Below are 23841 nucleotides of genomic sequence, written 5' to 3'. Positions count from 1 at the left end.
TCCTTGCAGGAACCCTAACCAGCCTTTCACACTCGTCCTGCCTGGCCCCTTGCTACTTACTGGAAGTGTGGTCCCTGGACCAGTGCCAGTCATCAGCAATACTCAGCTTATCAGATGCAGTCAGACCTACTAAAGCAAATGTTGATTCTAACAAGAGTGTCCTGACAATTCATAGGCATCATCCAGTCTGAGAAGTCATGTGATTCTTAGTCAAACCTGTTCAACCCAACAAAAGGCAGACGCTCTGCAGCATCTCTGACAATCAAATGACATCATTCTCTGGATTCCGGTGCAGATACATGTGTGCCCTTTTTTTTTTTCTATTCTTCCAGTTATTTTACTGAGTCAGGAAATGCTCAGTTTACCCTCTTTGGAGTCTAACGTGAAGCCCCATGATGTCTTCTGCAGAGGTCCGAGATGACAGTCTTCCAGAGGAGAAGCCTTTCCTTCTCCAATAACGAAAAGGCTTCCTCCCACCCACTTCTACATTCATGCCCCACTTGAATGGCTAACCTGTACCTCGAGTCGCCAGGGATGAATGCCAGATACTTACTGCTGAAAGGGAATAAAATACTGCTTTTCTTCATCATCCACCTTCCCGTGTATAATATCACTAATATCCATCACTAGAAGAGAGATAAATAACATTAGAGACACTAATGGCTTCATGCCTCACTAAGCTGTATAGAAAAGGATGGCATTGGCAAACCCAGAACACCAGAGGAAGAAAGCGACCAGGGACCGAGCAACAACAATTACCTGAAGTGCCATACCCAGCAGGACAACAGCCATGGAAGGCTCAGATTTTCTATATCCAACCCTGCAGGACACACCTTTACAACTCTGCAAGACTGAACTGCTATGTTCCAGCAAAACTTAAGCCTGATTTTATCTATCTATCTATCTATCTATCTATCTATCTATCTATCTATCTATCTATCTATCTATCTATCTCTGTCTATCTATCTATCTATCTATCTATCTATCTATCTATCTATCTATTTATTTATTTTTGGTAAGCCTTCACTGAAAGCCATAGAAAACACACATTTCTCCAGGTCTGTTAGAAGAATTAAAGGTCTGGAGAGAAATTCAGGACCTGAAGTGGCCACCTGTGTCTTTGATTGGATAGACTCTTGGTTTCTACATAAGCCTTAAGAGTATCACAAACCAAACCATCAGTAATTGGTTCCCCCCAGCCCCACGCCAGGAGAGTACTTCACTAAGGCCAGACAGTAAGCCTGCTGCATTCATTACCTCACTTACACAGATGTGAGGCGCCCCACCTTAAAGAATGGAAAGGGTTAACTTGCCCTTGGTCACAAGTTTTGTTTTGGTTGTTGGTTATGTTCATTTGGTTTTTTTGTTTTTTTTTGGTTTTTCGAGACAGGGTTTCTCTGTGTAGCTTTGCGCCTCTCCTGGAACTCACTTGGTAACCCAGGCTGGCCTCGAACTCACAGAGATCGGCCTGGCTCTGCCTCCCGAGTGCTGGGATTAAAGGCATGCGCCACCACTGCCCGGCTCTCATGTGGTTTTTTGTTTTGCTTTGTTTTTTGTTTTGCAGTGGTGGGATTGAACCCAGGGCTTTGCACATGTCAGGGAAGCAAGGTCCCACTGAGCTACATCTGCACAATTAGTTTCAAGTTTCTAGCAAAGCCAGGGTGCGAATTTAACATTGACCACAAAGCCAAATCACATAACCACGACGACCAGCTACAGAGAGGATTAATAAGCAAGCCACCAAGCTGCTGGCTGACATGAGGCAGGGCCCTGGGAAGAGGTGAAACTTTGGTTAATAAATTACAGTCTGACCATAAAACACGCTAGCAACCCATTTCTCCACACCAAAGATAGTCTATCTGTAGACAAGAGAAGTACTGAGAAACACAGTAATGCTCAGAAGAACTCAGGCAAGATGGTCCAGCAGGCCAGGAGATAATGCTGGTCCAGCGACAAAGGGGCACACAGTTGGGCATCACATACAGCTTGCTGTTACCCCTAACAGACCAAAAACTGCACCAAAAAACACTGAGAATTTGTCACTGTCATCATCTTGTGACACCTGACTTTGGCTCATGATTAGTCCTTTCTGCATTCAATACCAGATACACACACTCTCCCCGACTCCTGTGCGCGCGTGCGCGCGTACGCGCGCGCGCGCGCGCGCGCGCACACACACACACACACACACACACACAGACACACACACACACACACACACTAATATAGAAAAGCAGACAAAAGCCTCAGATTTAATGTTTTAGTTTCTTTGGCCTGTTATGAACAGCAATGACCTCAAATACATCTTTCGTAGACAAATAAATACATCTACACTGCCATGTGGATGGCTAAATCGTCCTGGGTCCCTTGTCTCTTTTGACACTCCACTTTAACTCTCAATAAAGCAGTCAATGCTGAGCAAGCTGGGGTGGCACATACCCATAATCTCAGGACTTGAAAAGCTGAGACAGGAGTATCCCCGTAAGGTCCAGGCCACCCTGGGCTACAGAATGAAACTGTGTCTCAAAAAGCCAACCCAAAAGCATCACTGCTTCCCTAGTTGAGCAGCAGGTATGATGGGAACAGTTCAAAAGATACGGCACATAGGCAGTCAGTCATATGGGACAGGGAGACCACCTCCTTATCCACAGAAGCCACAACGAAGACTGATGAACATGGACTATCTGGCCGTGGTCCAGGAGCCAAGTTTTGACATTTTATTGACGACGTTCCAAAAGCAGTACTGATCCAAATGTCAACAAGAGACAAAATATCTGTTCTTGAAATTTAGGGTAAACTACAAAGGTACAGGGCTTCTTAGGGGGTCCCGAGGATTGGTTTAAGCTCATCTGGATCCTCTCTGAAGGCATTTAGTGGCACAAAGTTGCCTTTGGAAAGTGAGTCTCCTAAGCAGGCAGGACGCTTTGCAGTGGATCACAGCGCAGGAACAGAGCCCACGCTAGCATGAAGTTCCACTGTGGGTGAGACGTGGTGCGGGGCACAAAGGAGAACCAGTGGCTACAAGATCAGACTCAAGGACACAAGACACAAGTCAAGAGAACCGGCCATCCTGAGGCATGAATGTTGTGAGCCCAAGACCAACCGGGACAACATGATCTGTTGCTTCCAATGTTTAGAGGGCCCTCCTGCCATCTGTCTTCCCACCAGTGGCCATTTACCTCCTTTTCTCGATCTCTATTCCTTGCTATAACTGTGGTAAAAATATACACAACATAGAAATTACCATCATAATCACCTGTAAGTGTACAGTTCAGTGGAAGTAAGAACAGTCCCCTTGTATAACAATCATCATCATCCACCAGTACAGCTCTTTCATTTTCCCAAAGTGAACCCTATCCTCAGTAAGCAATTCCCCCACTCTCTTCAAGCCCTGACAATCCCATTCATCCGTCTCTCTGAGTCTGACTCATATAAATGAATCATATAGCAGTTGGCATTTTGTGTGTATGGCTTATTCTACTTAGCTGAATGTTCTCAAGGTTCAGCCATATTGTGGCATGAGTCAGAATTTCCATTCCTTTTAAGACTGAATAAAAATTCCTTTCAATGGATACTCCACATTTATTGATCCATTCATCTATCGACGCACCCTTGAGTGAATAATTCCACTGTGAACGTAAGTGTGCAGATGTTTCTTTGAGACCTGGCTTTTCAATTCTTTGGAATATGCCCCAAATGGGATTTTGCCCAATGCAGGATTAGATGATGGTTCTACATTTAGGTCTTTCAGAAACTGCAAAGAAGGGGGTCCCCAGAAGCTGTACCACTTTTCTCTTCCTTGGACTCTGGGCTTTCATCATACCTGCTACTCCAAAAGGCCTCCGCAGCCCACAGGTGTGCTTTTTACCCTCCTTCAGCTCCATACGGCCCACCCGGACAATCTGGCACACAAGGCTGATGCGTGGCCGGATGAGGTCTGTGCTGCTGAGGTCCTGCAGGCAGAGAATGCATGAAGAGAGGTTGGCTGTCATGAACTGCTCAGAAAATACTACCCCGTGCTGAAACACCAGAACAGTGCCTCTCTTCCCACCCACCCCAAAACTACTGTGGCAACAGAGAAAATTAGCATCTATTTACCTATAAAACGGTGTTCTTTTATTCTCTGGTCCCTACTTCACATTTCTAGACTAGATCAGAGTCAGCCTGCACCTCTACAGTTGAGAGGTGGGGTAAGGTGTTAAAAACCAGGACACTCTGTCCTTCCGCAGTATGTGTTAGTACAAGACACATCTCAGCGTCATTTGACATAAACACTTGCATGATGCTGACACTGGGCATCGACAGAAGCCTGTAAGAGCCCAGGCTAGCCTTGAACTTGATAGGTAACACTCGAGGTTGACCATGAACTCCAGATCTTCCTGCCTTCACCTCTCGAGTGCTGGGATTACAGGTAAGGGCCACCTCTCACTCCTCAAAGCTCACCTTCTAAGCAATCTGAGAGGCAAGTGTAACCCAGGTATGGTTTTGTGAGGTTCCTCACCTGCTTCCTGAGAATATATATATAAATAGGGAATAAACAGCAAGAGGTGTGGGGGTGGAACTGTGCCTGTTTGCAGCTGAGGCTCCTGTGTGTGTGTTCTTCAGGAGTGGGGGAGTGACCCGGAAAGGAGCTCATAGATCTCATTCACTTAACATCAGAAATAACTTCATTAGATCTCAGAACCCTTTTAGGAAACAGCAGCCCCAGCCTCTTACTGAATCAAGAATTACTTTTCAAATAATCACTCCAAATCTACGCCCTGTAATTTGGTAAAGACAAGTCACCGAGACAGCAATACACACCAGTAATCACCCACCCGAAATCTCTGCTTGAGGCTCTACAGAGCTTCCACTAATGGAAAATAGACACACTGGGTGGCAGCTTCTATAAACCGTAGCATATTGGTATCATTAAATAATACATAGTCATTTATTAATTAGTTCTGAAGACTGTTTAATGACCAAGGGAATGGCCACCACATTTGATTTAATTGAAATGGCTAGACATGAAATTTACATACTAGATGACCCTCTGGCTGGCTGGGAGAGCGTGGGAACAGGAAAGGAAAGGGTAATCGCAGCTGTACTAAGTTAAGACTGATTAAACGATGAACCGAAGATTTAACAGGGCCTAAAAAATATACACATGGTCCCATAAACAACAGTTGATGGCAAGGGAAAACCCCACTTGGTTTCAAAACTGAACAAATACTACAGAAGTCTAGTGTGAAATTGCAGAGCATTCTGTGCCTGCATTTGCAGGGGGAGAATCAGGAAGGGCTCTGTGCAGGGACGGAGAACCGGCGCACGTGCTAGACTTGAGAGGCCGACAGAGGGGCCAGACCAGCGCTTAGTCACTGGCGGCTGCTGCTGCATTGTCACTGGAACTTGGTTTTGCTTGTCTTGGACTCGGAAAGAGTAGGTGATGAAGCACTAGTGTGGGCCGATGGGAGAAGGGAAAGAGAGTCAGAGCTGGGGACCCAACTATCAAGATTTCCCAGGTCCCCTTCAGCCCCAAGGTGTGTTCTAAAAAAAAAAAAAAAACAAAGTCAAGCCCAGAAAGTTCTAACCCAAGAAGAAGACAGTTGCCAGGTCTAAACTATAGCCTCAGGCACTGCCAGGCTAGGAACCCTCTACTCAGAGCAAGGTTCTCAGAAAAGGTCTGATCACATTTGCCCTCACCATGACCTTGGTCTGGGAGCGCTCCTTCTCAGTTAGTAACCTGCATGGCTGACTCTCTTCAACTTCATTATCTTCCTCAAATGTCTTCTATTTTCGTACTTTGGAGTGCTGGGCATTGAACCCACAGCCTAGTGCATGCTAAGGGTGTGCTCTACCACAGAGGCCTACTCCCAGCACTGAAACAATCTATTGAAAGCAGAAGCTTCATGGTGGGGAGGTGGCTCAATGCAGGAAGTGCTCGCCATGTAAGCATGAGAACCTGAATCCAAATCCTCAGATCTCGTATAAAGCCAGGTACTGTGGCACACATCTGTAATCTTCATGTTCCTAGAGAGGATCGGGGGTGGAGGCAGGAGAATCTTTAGAATAGCCTTGTCCATGCAGAGACCCTGTCTTGAAACAATGTGAACGGGGAAGACGAACATCCAACGATGACCTCTGACCTCTGCACATGAACTAGGACACCTGTGTGACCTCGGGAACACACACTTTATACACACACATACATACCAAAAGTTAAGTATGCATACGTGCATGCAGCAGCAATCAATGAAAAAAAAAGAGACCATGAGTTTGAAAGAGAGCAAGGGGAGGCATATGGAGGGCCTGCAGGGAGGAAAGGATTTGGGGGAAAGAATGTGATTTTATTATAATCTCCAAAAGAAAAGACTAAGAGTAGGAAACCATTTTCATGATAATAAAATCAATACACAACTGTAACTAAGTTGAGAACAAAAGTTAAAGGAATAAATATACCAGTAAAACACAAGCCATCCCCAGCAATACCTTGGCAAAACCTCTGGCACCTCAGGATTGAGGCTGTTGTTGATAATTCACCCACTTGTGTCAGGATTGTTTATATTTGTCTGATCCACCCGCACAAAAGCTGCTCAAGAACACGGCTTCTTTCCCTGTTTTGTTCACAGATGGTCTCAAGTGTGCAGATTGGTATGTGGTACCTAGTATATACTCACTAAGTGAATAAGTGACTGGGCTATGCCCACTCATAGGGCAATGATGGCTTTCCTTTTCGTCTCTTATGTTGTCCATATATTTATCACTTGCATCCCGCTGAAACAGTACGAAACTGAAGAAACAGAAAGTGAGCCTGGGCTGGCTAGATGGCTCCACGGATAAAGGTGCTGGCTGCCAAGACTAAGGACCTGAGTTCTATACCTGGGTTCTACTTAATGGAAGAAGAACCTACTTCTGCAAATTGGCCTCTGACCTCCACACACTTAGGCCACAGCAAAACACCCATACACATGCATATACATAGATATAGAAAATAATGCAAAAAATATTTATGAAGAAGGCAGGACTCACAGTGAACACTGCTTGGAGGTTATTCAGCTTCTCTATCTCCTTGGGCATCCCGTTACTGCCCCAGCGAATTAGGTAGTTCTCACTAGCAGGAAAAAAAAAAAAGGAAATTACTCTTAGTGAGAGGGCACCTGGGGCAGAGGCTGCTCACAGCAAGAGGCGGAAGTGCCTCATGAGGAGGCAGGTGCTGTGGAAGGAAGCACGTGCGCGCGCGCGCGCACACACACACACACACACACACACACACACACACACACACACACACACACACACACATCATACATGAGAGGCCTCTGTGTTTGAAAGACTCCCACTACAGAGAACAAGCTATACAGTGGCAAACACTGCTCAAGATGGCTCAGACACGGAATTTCATGAGTTCTTTTGCCTGGGGTCATCATTCCACCTCAAATTTCTGGTCTACAAGTTTCAGCTTTGCTGAAGCGAAAGTTTAATTTTAGAGTTGGGCATGGTGGCTCCGGTCTGTGATCTCAGCACTCTGGAGACTGATCATCATCATTTGAAGCTAGCCTGAGCTACATGGTAAACTGGCCAGCCTGAGATAGTCAGGGAAACCATGTCTCAAGAGGCCACAATTAGCCGGGCGGGTGGTGGCGCACGCCTTTAATCCCAGCACTCGGGAGGCAGAGCCAGGCGGATCTCTGTGAGTTCGAGGCCAGCCTGGTCTCCAAAGCGAGTTCCAGGAAAGGCGCAAAGCTACACAGAGAAACCCTGTCTCGAAAAACCAAAAAAAAAAAAAAAAAAGAGGCCACAATTATAAAAGCTTCATTTGGTAAGTTAGTCCCAATCCATCCTTCACAGTCCACATCATACAAGTGACTTAGTAACCATTTTTACTTTTTGAGAAAGGGTCTTGTGCTGCCCAGGCTGGTCTTAAACTCACTATGTAGCTGGCTCTCTGTCTCCACCTTTCTGGTGCTGGGATTACAGTCCTGTGGCATCCATCTGGTTTATGTAATGCTGGGGATTGAACATGGGGCTTTGAGAATGCTAAGAAAGCAGCCTATGAGCTGAGTACACCAAGGCCCCAGGAATTACTTTTTACGGCGTTCATAAGGATAAATCTTCAAATGGAGTTGTTTGGCGTTTGTTCAACAAATCCTCAAGTTGTTCAGTGAAGGTCACCCTGGGGCTCAGCCACAGTCTTTAGACTTTCTTTATGTCGACTTTTTTTTACCCCAGCAGTTTTGGGTTTCTGGGGAGTTGAGTTGCAGAGTTCCCAAACACATAGCTCCCATCTTATAACTGCTTATAACCTTCATGGACACATCATCATTCAGACAGCTGACATGAGAGCTCACAGATGGAACAGTGAATTGCATGGGCTTGGACAGAGACACAACGACAGGCACTCGCCATTGCCCTATCCTACAGCTCAGTCTCAGGGCCATGAGTCCCCACTGTGTTTCACGTCATCTCTCTCATTCCTCCACTAGGGTCTTCTGAATTCTTTATCCTTGCGTCTGCATCCTGAGCAGCTCCATTCACTCTTTAAACCCTACAGAGTACACACTCTGAAGCTGCATGGTGCCAGCATCCATAGACAAAGGCTTCAGAGCCCAAAGGACTTCATTTTATTTTCTATTGTCAGAAGTGACTACACCCACTGTCCACATCTCGCTATCTCAAACCCAGTGAAGGGCTCCTGGATAAGGGCAGGGGAAGACTTTACTTTGCAAGTCCAAGCACCAGTGACATGGGTCTCCATTACCTGATGAAGGTGGACTGGTCTGGGTCATACAGGGCCATGAAGAGCTCCGCATCCTCGCCGATGTTACAGACAAAGTTCTTGAAGTTCACATAGAGGCCGTACGTGTGCACAGAATTGAAGATTGCCTGGCCTCTCAAGTCCAGGTTCTGCAAAATGCTCTGGGCCACAGGACAGGAGAGAAGACTTAAGCAAATGGGAAAAAGTATTGGCAAAGAAGTCACCCTATAAAAAAGGGACAGCTGCTATACTTAAGGAGAAGTACTTGCTAAGAACTGAGCAGATGTGGACCTGAACCAATCATCCCTCAGCCAAACAAACACATCAGCATTATCAGATAACCGAAGTGGTCCTGTTCAGGGACTTGGGCCAAATAATATATGGCCTCCCATATAAAGTGTTTGCTGTGGAAGACTGAAGACCAGAGTTCGGATCCCCAACATTCATGTAAATCCCTGGTGGGCACAGCAGTCCACCTGTAATCTCAGCACACAGAAGATAGAGACAGGATCCTGAACAAACTGGCTGGCTAGACTAGCTGACTTGGGAAGCTCTAGCTTCTGACTTGGGAGACCCTGCTTCAATAAATAAGATGCAGAGTGAGAGAGGAGGCTACCCAACGCCAACCTCTGGCTTCCACTTCCACTTGTATATACATGTATGTGTTCATGTGGGTTCACACACGTGCAAGCAAACATACCTACCTGCATGCACACCACATACATACACATGAAAAATAACCATGCTGTCTACAGGTGATAACTCAGTTTTTAGCTGACTCGTGAGGCTTCCATGTCCTATGACAGGATGCTGGGGGATCAAACTTAAATCACTTAATCCACTACCAACTTCACAGGAAACAAATGGTTCCATGAGGAAGCTATACCCTTGGGTGTGGCTCTCACTGGATGCAGAATCACAGTCACCTCCTATCGTGACTGCTCTCCAGAAAGCAAAAGCAATAAGGAATACACAGACAAATCTTTCCTCATCCAAACAGAAAATACATCAAATGCCACCATGGTAGGTCAGGGTGGTCAGAATGTGGCTGACAGGTTTTTTCTTTTTCTGATTTTCTCCACCTTTCTAAGTTTTCTTTACTTCCAAATTTTCCCCAATATGTCATTTAAAATAGCTTTATCTTGGAAATCACAATATTTATAACAAATAGAGAAGTTTATACGATAAAAAAAAGTCTTCCTTTCACCCAGTTCTCCTTCCCAGAGGCATCTTTATTTTTATTTTGTATATTTATGCGTATGAATGTTTAGGCTGCATGTACTCTGTGTACCATGTGCATGCCTGGTGCCCGCAAAGGTCAGATAAAGACACAGATCCCTCGGAACTGGAGTTAAGAGCTGCTGAGAAGCACTAAGTGGGTGCTGGGAACCGAACTCGGGTCCAGAGGCAGCTTTGAATGGCTAGTTTCTAATCCACCATTCCAGTTACTCTGTGGATATGCAAGCACTGGAGGGTGGCTGCCCTTTGTTTCTTTTTAAAACAAGTACTATTTTATAAAATAGTTCTGCATCTTTCTACACACACACACACACACACACACACACACACACACACACACACACCCCTACCATTGTTCCCTTTCCAAATCAGAACACAAACACTGGCCTCATTCTTTCTGCCCACTTTTAAAATGAGGACACACATGATCTTTCTAGGCATTTCTATTTCTATTTTCTACTACTCCTTTTTTTGGCACTAAAAACCAAAGCAAAGAAGGAAATCCTAGCAGCTTGACCTGCACCCAGAAGGAAACGTACCTTTTCCTCTTGGATCTTCTCTTCTATCCTTTTTGAAGCAACTTCATGGGCCTTGAAGAGGGCAATAGTGCTGGTGTTGTCTGGGTCCAAGATGTTCCCATTGTCATCACGAACCACCAGATCCAGTCCAAGCATTCTGAAGAGAAAGGAGGTGGTAAGTAGCTCTCCCTTCCAATGCCCTCTTTATAGAAGAACCTGTATCAGAAAGCCCAGGAGATCCAGGAGAAACAGGTAGGGACTGGACACCACCTGGGAGTTCCCTCCTTCCAATCTCCACCTCCTTTCCACCTCCAGTAACATAACACAGCTCAAGAGGCCATCCCAGCCAAACCTGCATGCGTGTGCCAAGGACTTGGCCCAAAGCAAGACAGTAACATTGACACTGATTCTGACCAAAGCCCTCTTTGCAGTGATTCCCTGGCCCAGTCTCCTGTGATCTGGCATGGTAAGAACAACAAACCCACACATCATCCTTCAAAAGCCTTCCCTGACTTCTTTACTCAATGTTGTCTTCAAGAAGGAAGTGGTCCTGGGGGCTACCCTCTCATAATCCATCTCTCTGCTGGCTCCGCTGTCATTCACACTGTAGTCTGAACTCTGGCTTTAACATCTGCTCTCTCTAGGACCCCTTCACTCTGCAAGGCCTAGGCTCCTTCATGTGCAAATGCTTCCTACCCTTGAAGGTTGCCATAAGAACTTGATTGAGATCACTGCAGAAAAGCATCTCATAGAACCTCACATACAGTAAGCACCAATGTTAGCTCTGACTGCAGGGAATGGCACAAGAAAACTGGTAACAAAAGCTCCGCGGCCTGCAGGGCAAGAGCAGAGACAAGCATGCCCCTCTCCTAAGGCTTTTGTGCCCAATGGGCACAGAGGTAGAAAGAACTCAGAGACTGGGGGAAGAGAATTCTGCTCTCAGTCCTCAGCCCACCTTCCAGGCACCTGCAGGAGTAAGCTGCGATGTCCCACAACAACACTCAAGGGCTAACAACCAGAGGTGCCAAGCCCTGGGGAAGAAAGCGGTCATGCCTCACTTCCCTCCTCCCTGTTCTACGGCAACTCAACGAGTCATCTACCTTGGCAGCTTCTTTCCCATGGCGGCCAGACCACCCAGACCTGAGAGCAACGGCATGCTGGCAGAGCTGGGTCATAGATGTACTGGCAGAGAGGCTCTGTTTCCTGAGCTGCTTTCAAGGACACGTGTGAGAAAGCAGGCATGCTCTGCCATGTGGGAGACATTAACATGCTATGCCAGGCCTTGGGGGAACCTCCAGGCCAATGCTACTGTGGCAAGCCCACAAAAGGACAGAGCCTCATTCTACCTCGGCTGGCTTTCTGAAAGATCAGAAGACCGCATGAAAGGCCATGCAGCTGCAGCAGTGACGGTCACCTGGGGACACTTCTCCTGTTGTTATGACCAAAACATACTGACAAAAGCAACTTAGAGGAAAAAGGGCTTACTTTGGCTCACAGTTCAAGGGATGGCATGGCAGACGACCTGAGGCCGGTCACATTACATCATCACTTAGGAAGCAGATGTAGGCTGGTGCTCTGCTAGCTTCTCTTATTCAGTTCCAGGACTCCAGAGAAAGGTGCTGCCCCACATTTCAGGTGGGGGTTCCCTCCTCAGTTAACCTAATCTAGAAACCCCATCACAGACGTGCCCAGAGGTTTGTCTCCTAGAGGATTCCAGATCCTGTCTAGGAGACATCAACACTGACCATCACAGAAGACAAGTATCAGAGAAGGGATTCACATCTCAACTGCAGGCAGAGTCAGACCTAGAGGCGGGGCCTGTGATTAAGTTAAATCCTTCCCATTGCCTTTGTGACCTGGAAAGAAATCAGTCAAGTCCACATCCCCCTAAATAAAATTGGAAAAAAAAATAATTATTTCACAATAACCACCTCCTAAGGGTTTTAAGTATGTGACGTGTACAATGGAGGCAGTCTGGGAAACTGACTGAAGTCTGCATCCCATGTTGACTCCAATTCTTTCTAAATACAGCTTATTAGAGTAGTGCATTTAAAGACTAGGCTAATGAACTGTATTTTAACAGAGGTGTGAAGGATAAGCAAGAGCCCTGGGGTTGGAGCCATGGGGCAAATGGAGAGACAGAAATGACATCAGCACCAACTAGATGACCTAAATACCAAATGAACAGCAGCAAAGCTAACAGGGGGCTTCTGGGGTCTTCTGGAAGGGGCTGGCTGAAAGCAGGAATCCCCCGGCCACACCCACCGTGAATGTGGAGGAATGGATTGAATTTCTCATGTTGGGAAAGGCAGTGGTACCTGGAAGCTCCAGGTCTACCTGTGATACTTAGGAGCTTGCTGCAGAAATGGACACATAAGTGTGTAGATAGAATTAACGGGAAGGAAGGATGGCTTACTATACCAGGGAATCTGAATTGCACCACTGCCAATCATGGTGCCAGTCCCAGTTAGTAGAGGGTGGGGGGAAAAGAAAATGACAGCAATCCATTTAATATCCATTGTTGGAATAAAAACATAGTCTCAGGCATCTGAAAGGCCATCTCTATGTGCCCAATCACTCTTGGCTTCTCTGCCAATGGAAAAGCTAGGACAGAAAACCTCTTTCTCTGCTCTTGTGTCAGCCAGTGGGATCCGAGGGCCAATGCGACACCTGACCCAAGGAAGGGACTATGACATTTTTCACTAAAATTAAGTATTTTCTAAGACACAAAGACAGTAAGCTGTAACCATTATTATTTGACAACTCTAAGATCAAAAGTTTGCTGTGAGACTAGAGGGCTGTAGGGACCCTGGGGGTACTATGGTTTGAACGGGAAACGTCCCTCCACATGCTCATACGTTTGAGCACTTGTCAGCTGGAGGCACAGGTCTGAGGGCTTGCACAACCTTTTGGGATGCAGTGCTTAGTCGATAAACTTGGACTGCTAGGGGGTGGGCCTCCGGTTCTAGTCTAGAGCACTCTGCTCTCCAGTGTGCCAGGTGAAGGAGCTCTGTCACAGATTCCTGTCACCATCGCCAAGGACAGGTGCTGCTCTGCCGCGCCTTCCCCATTACGACGAACTCTACTCTCTGGAACCACTAGCCAAAGTCAATCTTTACTCCCTTTAGTTTCTTCTTCTATCCAGTATTTTGCCACACACAAGAACCCCACCCCCACCCCAAGACACTAACACAGGGAAGGAGGTGGTTAATTGGCCTAGTTATGCAGATAGGTAGGAAGAACAATTTCTAATTTCCTGCTGTATAGTAACATAGCTATGGTTGGCAAAAATTAACTTTTTATGTCAAAATACCCAGAAAGGGGGATTGTAAATGTTCCCAACATAAAGAAAGGATGACTGCCAAAGTGATGGGCATGCCATGTAACCTCATTAATCATCATCATATATAAGTACTGTGTACATGTGCCTCATAAATACGGATAATGATGTATAATGTGTGAGAACTGCATTTACTTATTTTCTGTTGTTTTTCAGACAGGGTCTCATATAGTCAATCAGGCTGCCTTGAACTTGCTATATAGTCAGGCATCCTTGACCAGAACTTCTGATCCTCCTGCCTCCATCTTCAGAGAGCTGATTACAGCATCACCACACCCAGTTGACACTGTGCTGGGCTTTGTGCGAGCTAGGTAAACACTCGACCAACTGGTCTACCTCCTCAACCTTCAATTTGAAATTGTTTAAAAGATTTAATTTTTGGGGTTGTTTTTGTTTTTTCAAAACAGGGTTTTCCTGTGTAGCCCTAGCTGTCCTGGAACTTGATTCGTAGATCGGGCTGGCCGAGAACTCAGATCTGCCTACCTCTGCCTCCGAGCACTGAGATTAAAGGCGTGTGCCACCACGCCCAGCCTTAAAGGACTTTTTAAACTTTCTGTGAACAGTATCTGGTGTGAAGGTGCCGGTCACTTCCCACATCTTGGGTGTAAAAATGTCCTAGGTTACCTGTTCCCATGATCGATTTTGGCCGTGACCTTCTTCTTCAGCTCCGCTAGTTCGTCCTTGGGGAGTGTTCCAGACAGGATCTGGGAGCGCCACTCGATCAGACTGTAGGTCATTTGCTGCAGCTGGCGGAATAGTGTGACCTTGTTGTTCTAAAACAGGAAAGGACAGAAAGGAAAACAAGGATGTGATGGAGAAAGAGTATCTTAGCATAGATTAGCTACAGGGTGTCATTTATTAGGACACATGGTAAGCTGCACACTTTGAGGCATATTTTCATGTTGCTAGGGATAAGTTTGCCCAAGCTACTCTGAATTTGTCCCAAAATGTAACTCTAAAACTGGGTAAACAGTTGCAGATTGGTCCTAAATTATAAACTCATCCTAAAATTCTGACCATGTCCCTTTCTCCGTTTAAAACCCTTTAGGCATTCCCACCAGGGATAAGAGGGTTCATTGTAAGTCCTTTTGTGGTTGGCCTGGACCACATTCCCATCTATATTTTGTATCAAGCTACACCACAGTATCTGTGCTTCATCATGCACAGCTGCGATCATTTCTTCCAAATGTTCTGGAGCCTGTCATCATTTCCTCCACCTGTAACCACACTGTCCTCCTCCTTCCAAACCTCTTTTGTATGTACACGCTCATATGTGGGGGTGTTCACACATGTGTGTGTATGTGTGTGCAGGCGGGATCAAGATCAGGGCTCCTCCTTGAAGTGTGATCCTAATTAGTCTTACCAATAAAAACCAAGAGTCAAAAACTGGGGTAATAACCTGAAAGATTAGAGAAGCAGAGCAACAGTCACTGGTGACTTCTTACCTCTATGAATCCTCAGACGGAAAAGGGGGAGGGATCCTGTCTCTACCCGCTTTATATTCCTGTCTCCATCTCCCAATTGTGCTGGGATTAAAGGCATGAGCCTCCCAAGTGCTGGGATCAAAGGTGTGAGCCACCACCACCTGGCTCTATGGTTAACCCTCTGATCTCCAGGCAAGCTTTATTTGTCAGAACACAAACAAAATATCACACAACACTTCCCCATTCACCCTTCACCGTTTTTGAGACAGACTCTCTGGCTGACCCTGGAACGCAGTGACTTAGGTAGAGTGGCTGGTCAATGAGCCCCAGGGAACTGCTGGTCTCTACCTCCTCAGCTCTGGGATTACTCATGTTTGCCATCACATCCAGCTTTTACGTGAGCATTGGGATCCAAAATCAGATCCCCTGCTTACACAGCAACTGAGCCAGCTCCCCAGCCCCACCAGCTGCCTAATTCTGACTGCAGTCTCAACTGAGTCTTGAGTTAGCCATGCCTTCCTTTGATTGGAGTTTATAACCCACAGCAGCACACAGAGCCCTGGAAGACTGTGGCCTAGCTGGCTCTCTTCCTGGCCAGGAATCACCCCTATTGTGTCTGTGTCTGCAAAATACACCAAGGAAAGCATTATAAGGGGAGAAATAACCAATTTTAGAGATACGGAATATTGAAAAATATGACTTTTAAATTTTTATTCTTAAAAATCTCTATTCCCCCAGCAAATGGACACTGATTATTATTCTGGGCTTTACTAGTAACTCACCAAACTGTGCTAAAGCAAAGTTACAACCAAATAATCTTTTGTATCTCAATAATTTTGCAAGTCAAATACTTGATGTCTGAGCCATCAGCCTCTCAGTTCTATCTAAATGGTTGACTGGATCATTATGTACTCTAAAGAAAACCATCAGCCAGTGAGAATGAATTGGAAACAAAGTTCCTGCCCTGGAAAATCCAGCATCGTGGAGGGGAAGAGAAGTAATAAATAGGTATGCGTAGGCATGTATTTACTATGTACTATGCTATTTTTTTCCCCAGAAGCACTGGGATTGAATTTAGGAACTCACACATGCTAAACAAGCGCTCTTACCACTGAGCTACAACCCTGGGGCTTACATTACTATATCTATACACACAAGATAATCTCAGATTACCAAGAGTATAAGAAAGAAAATGGGAAAATAAGGAAAAGAAAAAATTGAACAAGCTGGATGTAGTGGTGCACACCTTTAATCTCAGCACTTGGGAGGTGGAGGAAAGAATATCTCTGTGAAGTTCAAGCCCAGCCTTGACTACATAGTGAGCTCCAGGCTAGCCAGGGTACACAGTGTGATTCTGTCTCAAAAAAAAAAAAAAAGTAGAATATGATGCTATACACATAGTGGAAAGGGCCACCTTAGACAGTCAGGAAAAGCACACTATATTCGAAATGTATCAAATACAAACCTGTATAGTACTCCTCATTCCTTATGGACTATGATGCTAGTGGTTTCTTGTTTGTAGGTAAAAGTCATGATGCTGTTATAGGACCGTGTAGTTCTGAAGTTAGTTTATAACTCACCCATGGTGTGTCAACCATTGTTAGAGTTCAGTACTCAGTGTCCAAGTACTCGGTTCAACCTTGGTTCCACCTGACTGGTTGACTGGCCCATTACATAGAGAAGATATATTGACAATGTAGGGAGAAAGGTGAGAGGAGGTGGGGAAGGGAGTGGGGGGTGGAGACAGTGAGGGGGCGTTCTCAGGGCTGCCACTATTCCCCTCTTGTTGGTGTTCTAACAACTCCAGGAACAGATCCCCAGGCAAAAGCCTCAGCCAGAACAGAGCTGGAAACATCCAAGGTATTTCTGAACAAAGCTTCAATCTGTAGGGAAGAAGCCTGGCCCACAGGTGTGGCAGTGAAGGCAGGGATGAGATTAGTAACTTTTGATAAAAACTCTGATACAAGTTCAAAGTTCACAGGAACAAAAGGAGGAGGAGGAGGAGGAGGTGCGCAATTATCTGTGATCTCAAGGGGCTTTATTTACACTGCAGAGCTGCACAATCCAAAAGGCAATTCCTATTGAAGACCAGGATGGTATTCACATCTTCGTGCACCCTCCCGAGCCAGGCCTTAGAAAGCAGAAGGAGATAGGGAAAGATCTTGTCTTCAGTCAACATAGGTAAAACCTCTGCCTTTTTAGTTCAATTCTGCACGCAATGTTCCCATTCCATTGTTTCACAAACTGGGGGGGGGGGGAGGTTGGGGGCTGGTGGTGGCTAAGCCTACAGATTGACTAAGCCTTTCAGAACTGCTAGATGGAAAAGGAGCTTTTTCCCCTTCCCTGTGACTCCTCTACCCCTATAGCTTTTAGTGTCTCCTAGCTGTAATTATGGCATTCACTTCCATACTCAAGAGAAAGAAAGGGTTCCAGGGGCCCCGGGAATCCTCTGCATGATAAGGTGCTTTGTCTGGAGGCACATGCTCACAAGTTCTCAGTCTCAATTATATCAGACATGATCCGTGGCACTTTAATTATTGCCTGTCCGTATCAGCCTCGTTTGCCAAGTCCTTCCCCCAAAGAAGGATGAAGACAGTCATTCTTCTCTCACTGTGCCAAATTCATTCTCAATAGACAAGCCGGAACAGGGCAGAGGAAGTGAGTTCCCTGCTTACTTCAAGGAGAAGGGCTTTGCCCCAACTGCTCTGGGCTAGCAGTTTGTATCCTAGATGCCCCTCCCTGCCCCTCTGGCACCTCATGCATTTTTGAGGAGGGGCGGGGGTAAGCATCTGAGAGCAGAAGAGAAAGATCCTGCGCTCCCAAGTAGAATGAGTATGTCACGTTCTTCTGTGTCTCTCCAGTTGTCCTCTGCCTGGGATTTGGATATGACTTGTCCTCCCCAAGGGGTCCAATGTGCAGAGCCATGATGGGGGTGGTTGACTTTCTGAGTGGCCCAGTAGGAGGTAATTTAACCACAGGGGGTACTGCTGAGAGGGAGGGGTTAAAGGTGGCCTCCTGGACTAAGCTAGTTCTAAATCGGTTGATTCTTTGGTAATTTCATACATAGATCATCTTAAGCCTATCCTCTCCCCAGGCTCTTCCCCATCCATCTTCCTGAGTTTGCTGTTCTGTAACCCACTGAGTCCAGTTAACAGAGCTTTCTAGACTACTGATCGGTGCTGTCGGATTGATCATGTGTAGGTTTTGGGTAGGTAACCACAGCTGCCGTGAGTTCATGAGACCAATGACCCCTGCCACATCCACAAGACAGCACTCCACAGCACTCCTCCCTAGCCTTCTTAGATTCTTTCTGGCCACCTTTCACAAGACGATGTCCCCTGAGCCTTGGTGACAACGGGGGTAGGGGTGGGGGAGTGATGTTGTATAGGTGTCTCATTCCGGCTGAACTCCCCACAGCCTACTTCTACAGTTACTACAATCATAACTGGTCCAAGAGTCGCTTCCTCTCAGCTCTTGGACCGGTTATGATTCTAGTAACTGCCCACCACAGCAGAAGGCAGCTCTCTGGCTAAGGTGAGGACAGTATGTTCGTTCTTGATAAAGTTGATAGGAAAGAGTGCAGCCCTGGGCTGGGAATCACTCCTGCCTCACCCTGTGAGGTCTTCTCCCTGTACACAATCCTGCCATGAAGCAATCTTCTGTGATATGACAGGGCAATAGGGATGAACAGATACAGGTGCCCGATCCTGAATGTTCAGTTTCCAAAACTGGGAGCAAAACAAACCTGTTTTTTTTTTTTTTTTATACAATCCCTCGGCTCTGGTGTTCTGTGCGGGGAGCAGAAAATGGGCTAAAGGCTCTCCGTGCTGGCCTCTGCTTCCTACACCCGACACAACCCAAGCCTGCCCTCTACAGAGCCTCTCCTCCACCATCTTTGGTCTTCTCCAAGTTAGCCTTTTCTCTACTGTTAGCCATCGTTACATCATCTCTGCAAACGTCAGCACGATCCAGGGATCTAGTAGGAACTTGGGAACAAATCTGAGGGCTTAAATTTTTAAAAGAACAGTCTGGTTTCAATTTGAGTGAGGAACTGTTACCCCACGGAACACACCCCAGATACCATTTTCTACCAGACAATACAGCCATCCCTCTATCTCACTTGGTGTATTTTTCTAATCCAGATGTTTATCCTTTTTCTTTCTTTCTTAGAATTTCTGGAGAGAAAGACCAAGGCATAAGAACAGATAGCTTTGCCCCCCATGGTGACAGGAATGCAGTAGTCACCCGGGGAGTATTAAGGAAATCTGGAGGCTGTTCAGGCCACCATATGGACTGATTAGGTGTCAGGACACAGGTTCTGCTCACCTCCTCTCCTTCTTCCATGGGGTTTTATGATTTAGAAGGAAAAGTGCCTGAGGGAACATATGGGGACTTGGCTTCTATTTCTAATTTTATCATTAACTTGCTATGTGACTTTGGGCAAAGACCCCTGCCCAAAGACATCTTCCAGTCTATGGCAAAGCTGTTCAACTCTACTAATCCTACCAAGCAACTTCCTGATTGGCTGCTTCCGACTGCCTCACTTCTTTGCCTTGCTCTGCACCCACTCAGTGGGAATTCTACAAATGCTCCCCAAGGATGGAGCTTTGCAATAATCTCAAGAAGTCTTTTCCATGTAGCTGTTAACTTCTGGGTCCAGACTGAGTGCCAAGTGAACTATCCAGCCATGCATCCTACCCATCCTTAATTCCTCTTCCCACTCCGGAAAAGCTTGGCCTGCCTGGCAAAGGTTTGGTTTTTTTTTTTGTTTTTTTTTTTTAAAAGAAAACACTCCAGCATTTCCATGTCACATTTTGTTTCTTGTCAAAGCCACATGGAAGCAGAGCTTGTAATTCACAGATCACACGTCCTGCCTGAGAATGAAACCAGTTTCAACAGGAGACCAGTTAAACTGTACTTCAGTGCATGCTACTGCCGTCCTCAATGATGGACAGCTCAGAGGTGAGCCTTCATTAGCCTGGAAATAAAACCATGGGTGTGACAAGAAGAAAGGGTGACTCAGTATGCCCTGCATGTTCCCTACCCCCACCTCTCTATTCCACAGTCCTCCAGAACTATAGCAAGCACAAGGTTTTATTTTGGAAGCAACTTTTAAGTGAAGGGAGATCAGTCCTTCCTAGGAATACATGTTAACAATTAAACTCCCAGATTCCACGGTGTGTACTAACTACTCTTATCACCAGGCTCTTTCCCTTCAGGAAGAAGGAATAGACTCCAGCTCTAAAACATACAGAAAGAGCAGACTGCCTCAAAAAAACTCACTGGGCTCCTTCTCCACTGGGAAGAGCCCCTGGGCTGCACCCCGGTGAGTTAAGTGGTGAATGGTTTGCTTATGTCTCAGGCTTCCCAAACAGTCCTGTATTCGAAAACAATTGGTCCCTCTGTTACCACAATTTTCTCAACTGAGAAAATACCATCACCGTGACTTGGGATATATGGCTGTTTATATTTGAAAAGCAGGGGGTGGGCAGATGGCTCAGCATACCTAGTTCTCGCAGAAGATCCTAATTTGGTTTCCAGCACCCACATCAAGAGTTCAACAACCATCTGTGACTCCAGCTTTGGGTGGCTGCAAAGCCTCTGCCCTCTGAAGGCACCCACATTTACATCCACATACATACACATGAGCACACATTAAAAAAAAAAACAAAAAACATAACAACAAATAATCCTTTAAAGAAAAGGTATATCCAGTCTGGTATGGTGGTACATACCTATAATCCCAGCACTCATGAGGCTGAGGCAGGAGGATCAGGAGTTTGAGACTTGGATACAAAACTAACCAGGTATAGCTAACTGGTAAGTTCGGTCTCACATAGCTGCAGCCATGTCTAAGTCCGTGCAGCATGTCTATCCACATGGCAGGGGGGCGTGTATGGATGTGGGAAGAGGTGCCACTGGAAAGCAAAAACCAGAGGTCCCTGGTTGTATGTCACAGCTGGGGAACACAAACCTCCCGGGGCAGCAGAGGAAAATAGATCAGAAGTGTCAATGCACCTGCCTGGAGGAATGAAGTAATGCCACAGCGGAAAGGGAGCCAGCCATGGTTCATCTCTGCCCCTTCAGCCCCAAGCTGGAAGATGAAATGATAGCCACAGCTGGGTGGACAGACAGATTCTAGTGTTCTTTGGTGTGATGGAGATGTCCTTCTAAAGTCAATGTCACTTTGGAGATGCAGCATGCCAGATGCTGCCGTGGGTGTCCCATGGACCAACTCCCTGAATTCTCACAGTGAATGGTCAAGGCATACATAATATCTAATTTCAATTACACGAGAGGAGATAAGAACCCAAAGGTCAAGGACTTTGCTTAGGCTGCCAGATTGGCTGCTGGCCTCCCGAATCTATGTTCTTTCTGTTAAAAGGTTGTTTTCTGTGACTATTATTAGCTTTGTGAATTTTTCTGAATATAAAAATACATACCCTTGCCATGCAGTTGGTGGCACATGCCTTTAATCCCAGCACTCGGGAGGCAGAGGCAGGCAGATCTCTGTGAGTTTGAGACCAGCCTGGTCTACAAAGTGAGTTCCAGGACAGCCAGGACTGTTACACCGAGAAACCCTGTCTCAAAAAACCAAATCAAAACAAAAAAACCCATACCCAGATAGGGAGGGAGCCCTCTAAGAACTGCTTGATCTGTCCAGCCCCAGTGTCTACCACCTTGGCCCATCACCGGGTGACCTCACTGATCAAGATGTTTCCTCCTTTCCTGATCAAGCTCTGGAAACGCCCAGTGCCTGAGCCAACCAAGGGGCAGTTCTGAGGGTAATGCTTACCAAGAACTGCTGTGAATATGCACTCTGCATTCTGGAAATATCTGTGCCTCCTAGACCTGAACCTCGACTAAGAAGACTTGCTATCTACAGTAGACGAAATCTAGCATGCTCCCAACTGCTCAAGGCCACGTTGCCCAAGATGATTACAGGAGAGAAAGGCAGTGGCCTTGGATAAATGTGGCACACAGAAAGCAGCTCCCGTGTTCCTGGCAGTCACAGCTGGTGAGAGGGAAGCTCTGAGTCAAGGCTGTCCAGTGGGAGGGCCATCGACTGTGGTTACTACTTCCAGCTGGGACAGTATTAACTATCACAGGTTTGCTCTGGTGGAGTCCTTGACCTACTATCTGTACACACAATGATATTGCCACAGTCCTTTTTCATGCTTCCACGGCTTCATGAAGATAGGATATGAAAATACGTACTCAGAAAGGGAACAAAATTCTGTATCACTCTGTATCACTTTTACAAGGTGTCAAAATCCTGCAGAAGTTTGGGGATTCTGAATGATTTGCTTAAGATCACAGACCTAATTTGGACATGGCATGCAGGGGAAAACCTGTTTCTCAGTTAACAGGGGCGTTGGGCTCCTACAGCTTGTTTTCCCCACATAGCATAAGGTCAACATCTACCAGGAAAGACAGTTGAAATAAGATCAGTAACATATTCTCAGGAGGAGAGAGGGACTGTGGGGGAGGCTCTTGGGGACAAGCAGCCTCTACCTTCTCTCCACTCTGGATGAGGGGTCCCATCTCCTCAATATGGATGTCTCCCTCCCCATTGTGAGGTATTTCTGACGGTTTCACACTTTATAATTTCTAGAACCAAGGGACAAACATTTCTGGAATAATCCAGTGACCTCATGGCTGGGCTTACGGTTAGTGGGCTGCATTTCTCCCTCCTAGAAAACACTGGATCAACAACGTAAATGTCCAATGACACCAGACAGAAATGAGCAGAACCAGGAAGCATAGAGAGACACAGAGTTCCTGGGGCATTCACTCAGAATACCCAGGAAGCACAGAGAGACACAGAGTTTCTGGGAATCCTAGAGGTGGTTAACAACGTCACTCAGAATACCCAGGAAGCATAGAGAGATACAGAGTTCCTGGGGCATCCTGGAGGTAGTTAACAACATCACTCAGAATGCCTGATTCAAAGTTGAGAGAAGGAATTCCTGCAGATGTAGCTTGGTGGTAGTGTCCTTGCCTAACATGTACAGAGCCCTGGGTTCAATCCCCAGAACTACAAACTAAAATACTAAGCTATGGGAGGAAATAGATGGGAGTATGAACGTAGTAGTGTATTAATGTATGCTGGCAGAGCCCACATTTATGTTTATGTAGAATAAAGAAACACATGTGCAGAATCCCAAAACAAAATGCTAAAACACATCTGGGGAGGAGAGACTTGGAAACTAGAGATTAGAGGGTTTTTCCCTTTTAATACTTCCCAGTGAAACAGGAGATGTGAGGTTTACTACTTTAACATGAGAAAGAAAATCAGAAATTCTGCCTGAGATGAACTGTCAATGCCTTGGGAAAGGAGCTTGGGGAGCCAGGTGACTAATAACAAACTCATTGCTGTGGATTGCTCCTCAGTGGATAAGCAGGTATCTAGAACAGAATCAGACCATGGAACAGACAATGACTAAATACTGCCCATCATCAAGGCCTTTTTACAGCAATCAGTAGCAGCTATAAGGTGTTTACAAGTTATCTTGTCAGATTTCTAAGATGAAAAAAAAAAGTGCTGTCCTCTGAGAGAGAACTTAAAAAAAAAATCAATTAATT

General features: G+C 46.0%; 1 protein-coding gene across 1 annotated transcript in view; it reads right to left on the bottom strand.

Moving 5' to 3' along the window:
• The window catches only part of Dock5 (dedicator of cytokinesis 5), a 194345-nt gene that overhangs the window by 83925 nt on the left and 86579 nt on the right, over window positions 1-23841 (bottom strand). The window contains exons 6-11 of the mRNA XM_052732867.1: window positions 14456-14604; window positions 10513-10648; window positions 8738-8895; window positions 7009-7090; window positions 3824-3953; window positions 554-626 (exon numbers count right to left, since the gene is read on the bottom strand). Of these exons, the coding sequence (XP_052588827.1) occupies window positions 554-626; window positions 3824-3953; window positions 7009-7090; window positions 8738-8895; window positions 10513-10648; window positions 14456-14604 (728 nt within the window). The remainder of the gene's footprint in view (window positions 1-553; window positions 627-3823; window positions 3954-7008; window positions 7091-8737; window positions 8896-10512; window positions 10649-14455; window positions 14605-23841) is intronic.

Source organism: Peromyscus californicus, unplaced genomic scaffold (genome assembly GCF_007827085.1).
Source record: "Peromyscus californicus insignis strain IS unplaced genomic scaffold, ASM782708v3 Scaffold_12__1_contigs__length_115047231, whole genome shotgun sequence".
Lineage (NCBI taxonomy): Eukaryota > Metazoa > Chordata > Mammalia > Rodentia > Cricetidae > Peromyscus > Peromyscus californicus.
The sequence above is the reverse complement of the archived record's forward strand: the minus strand, read 5'-3'. Positions and strand labels throughout refer to the sequence as shown.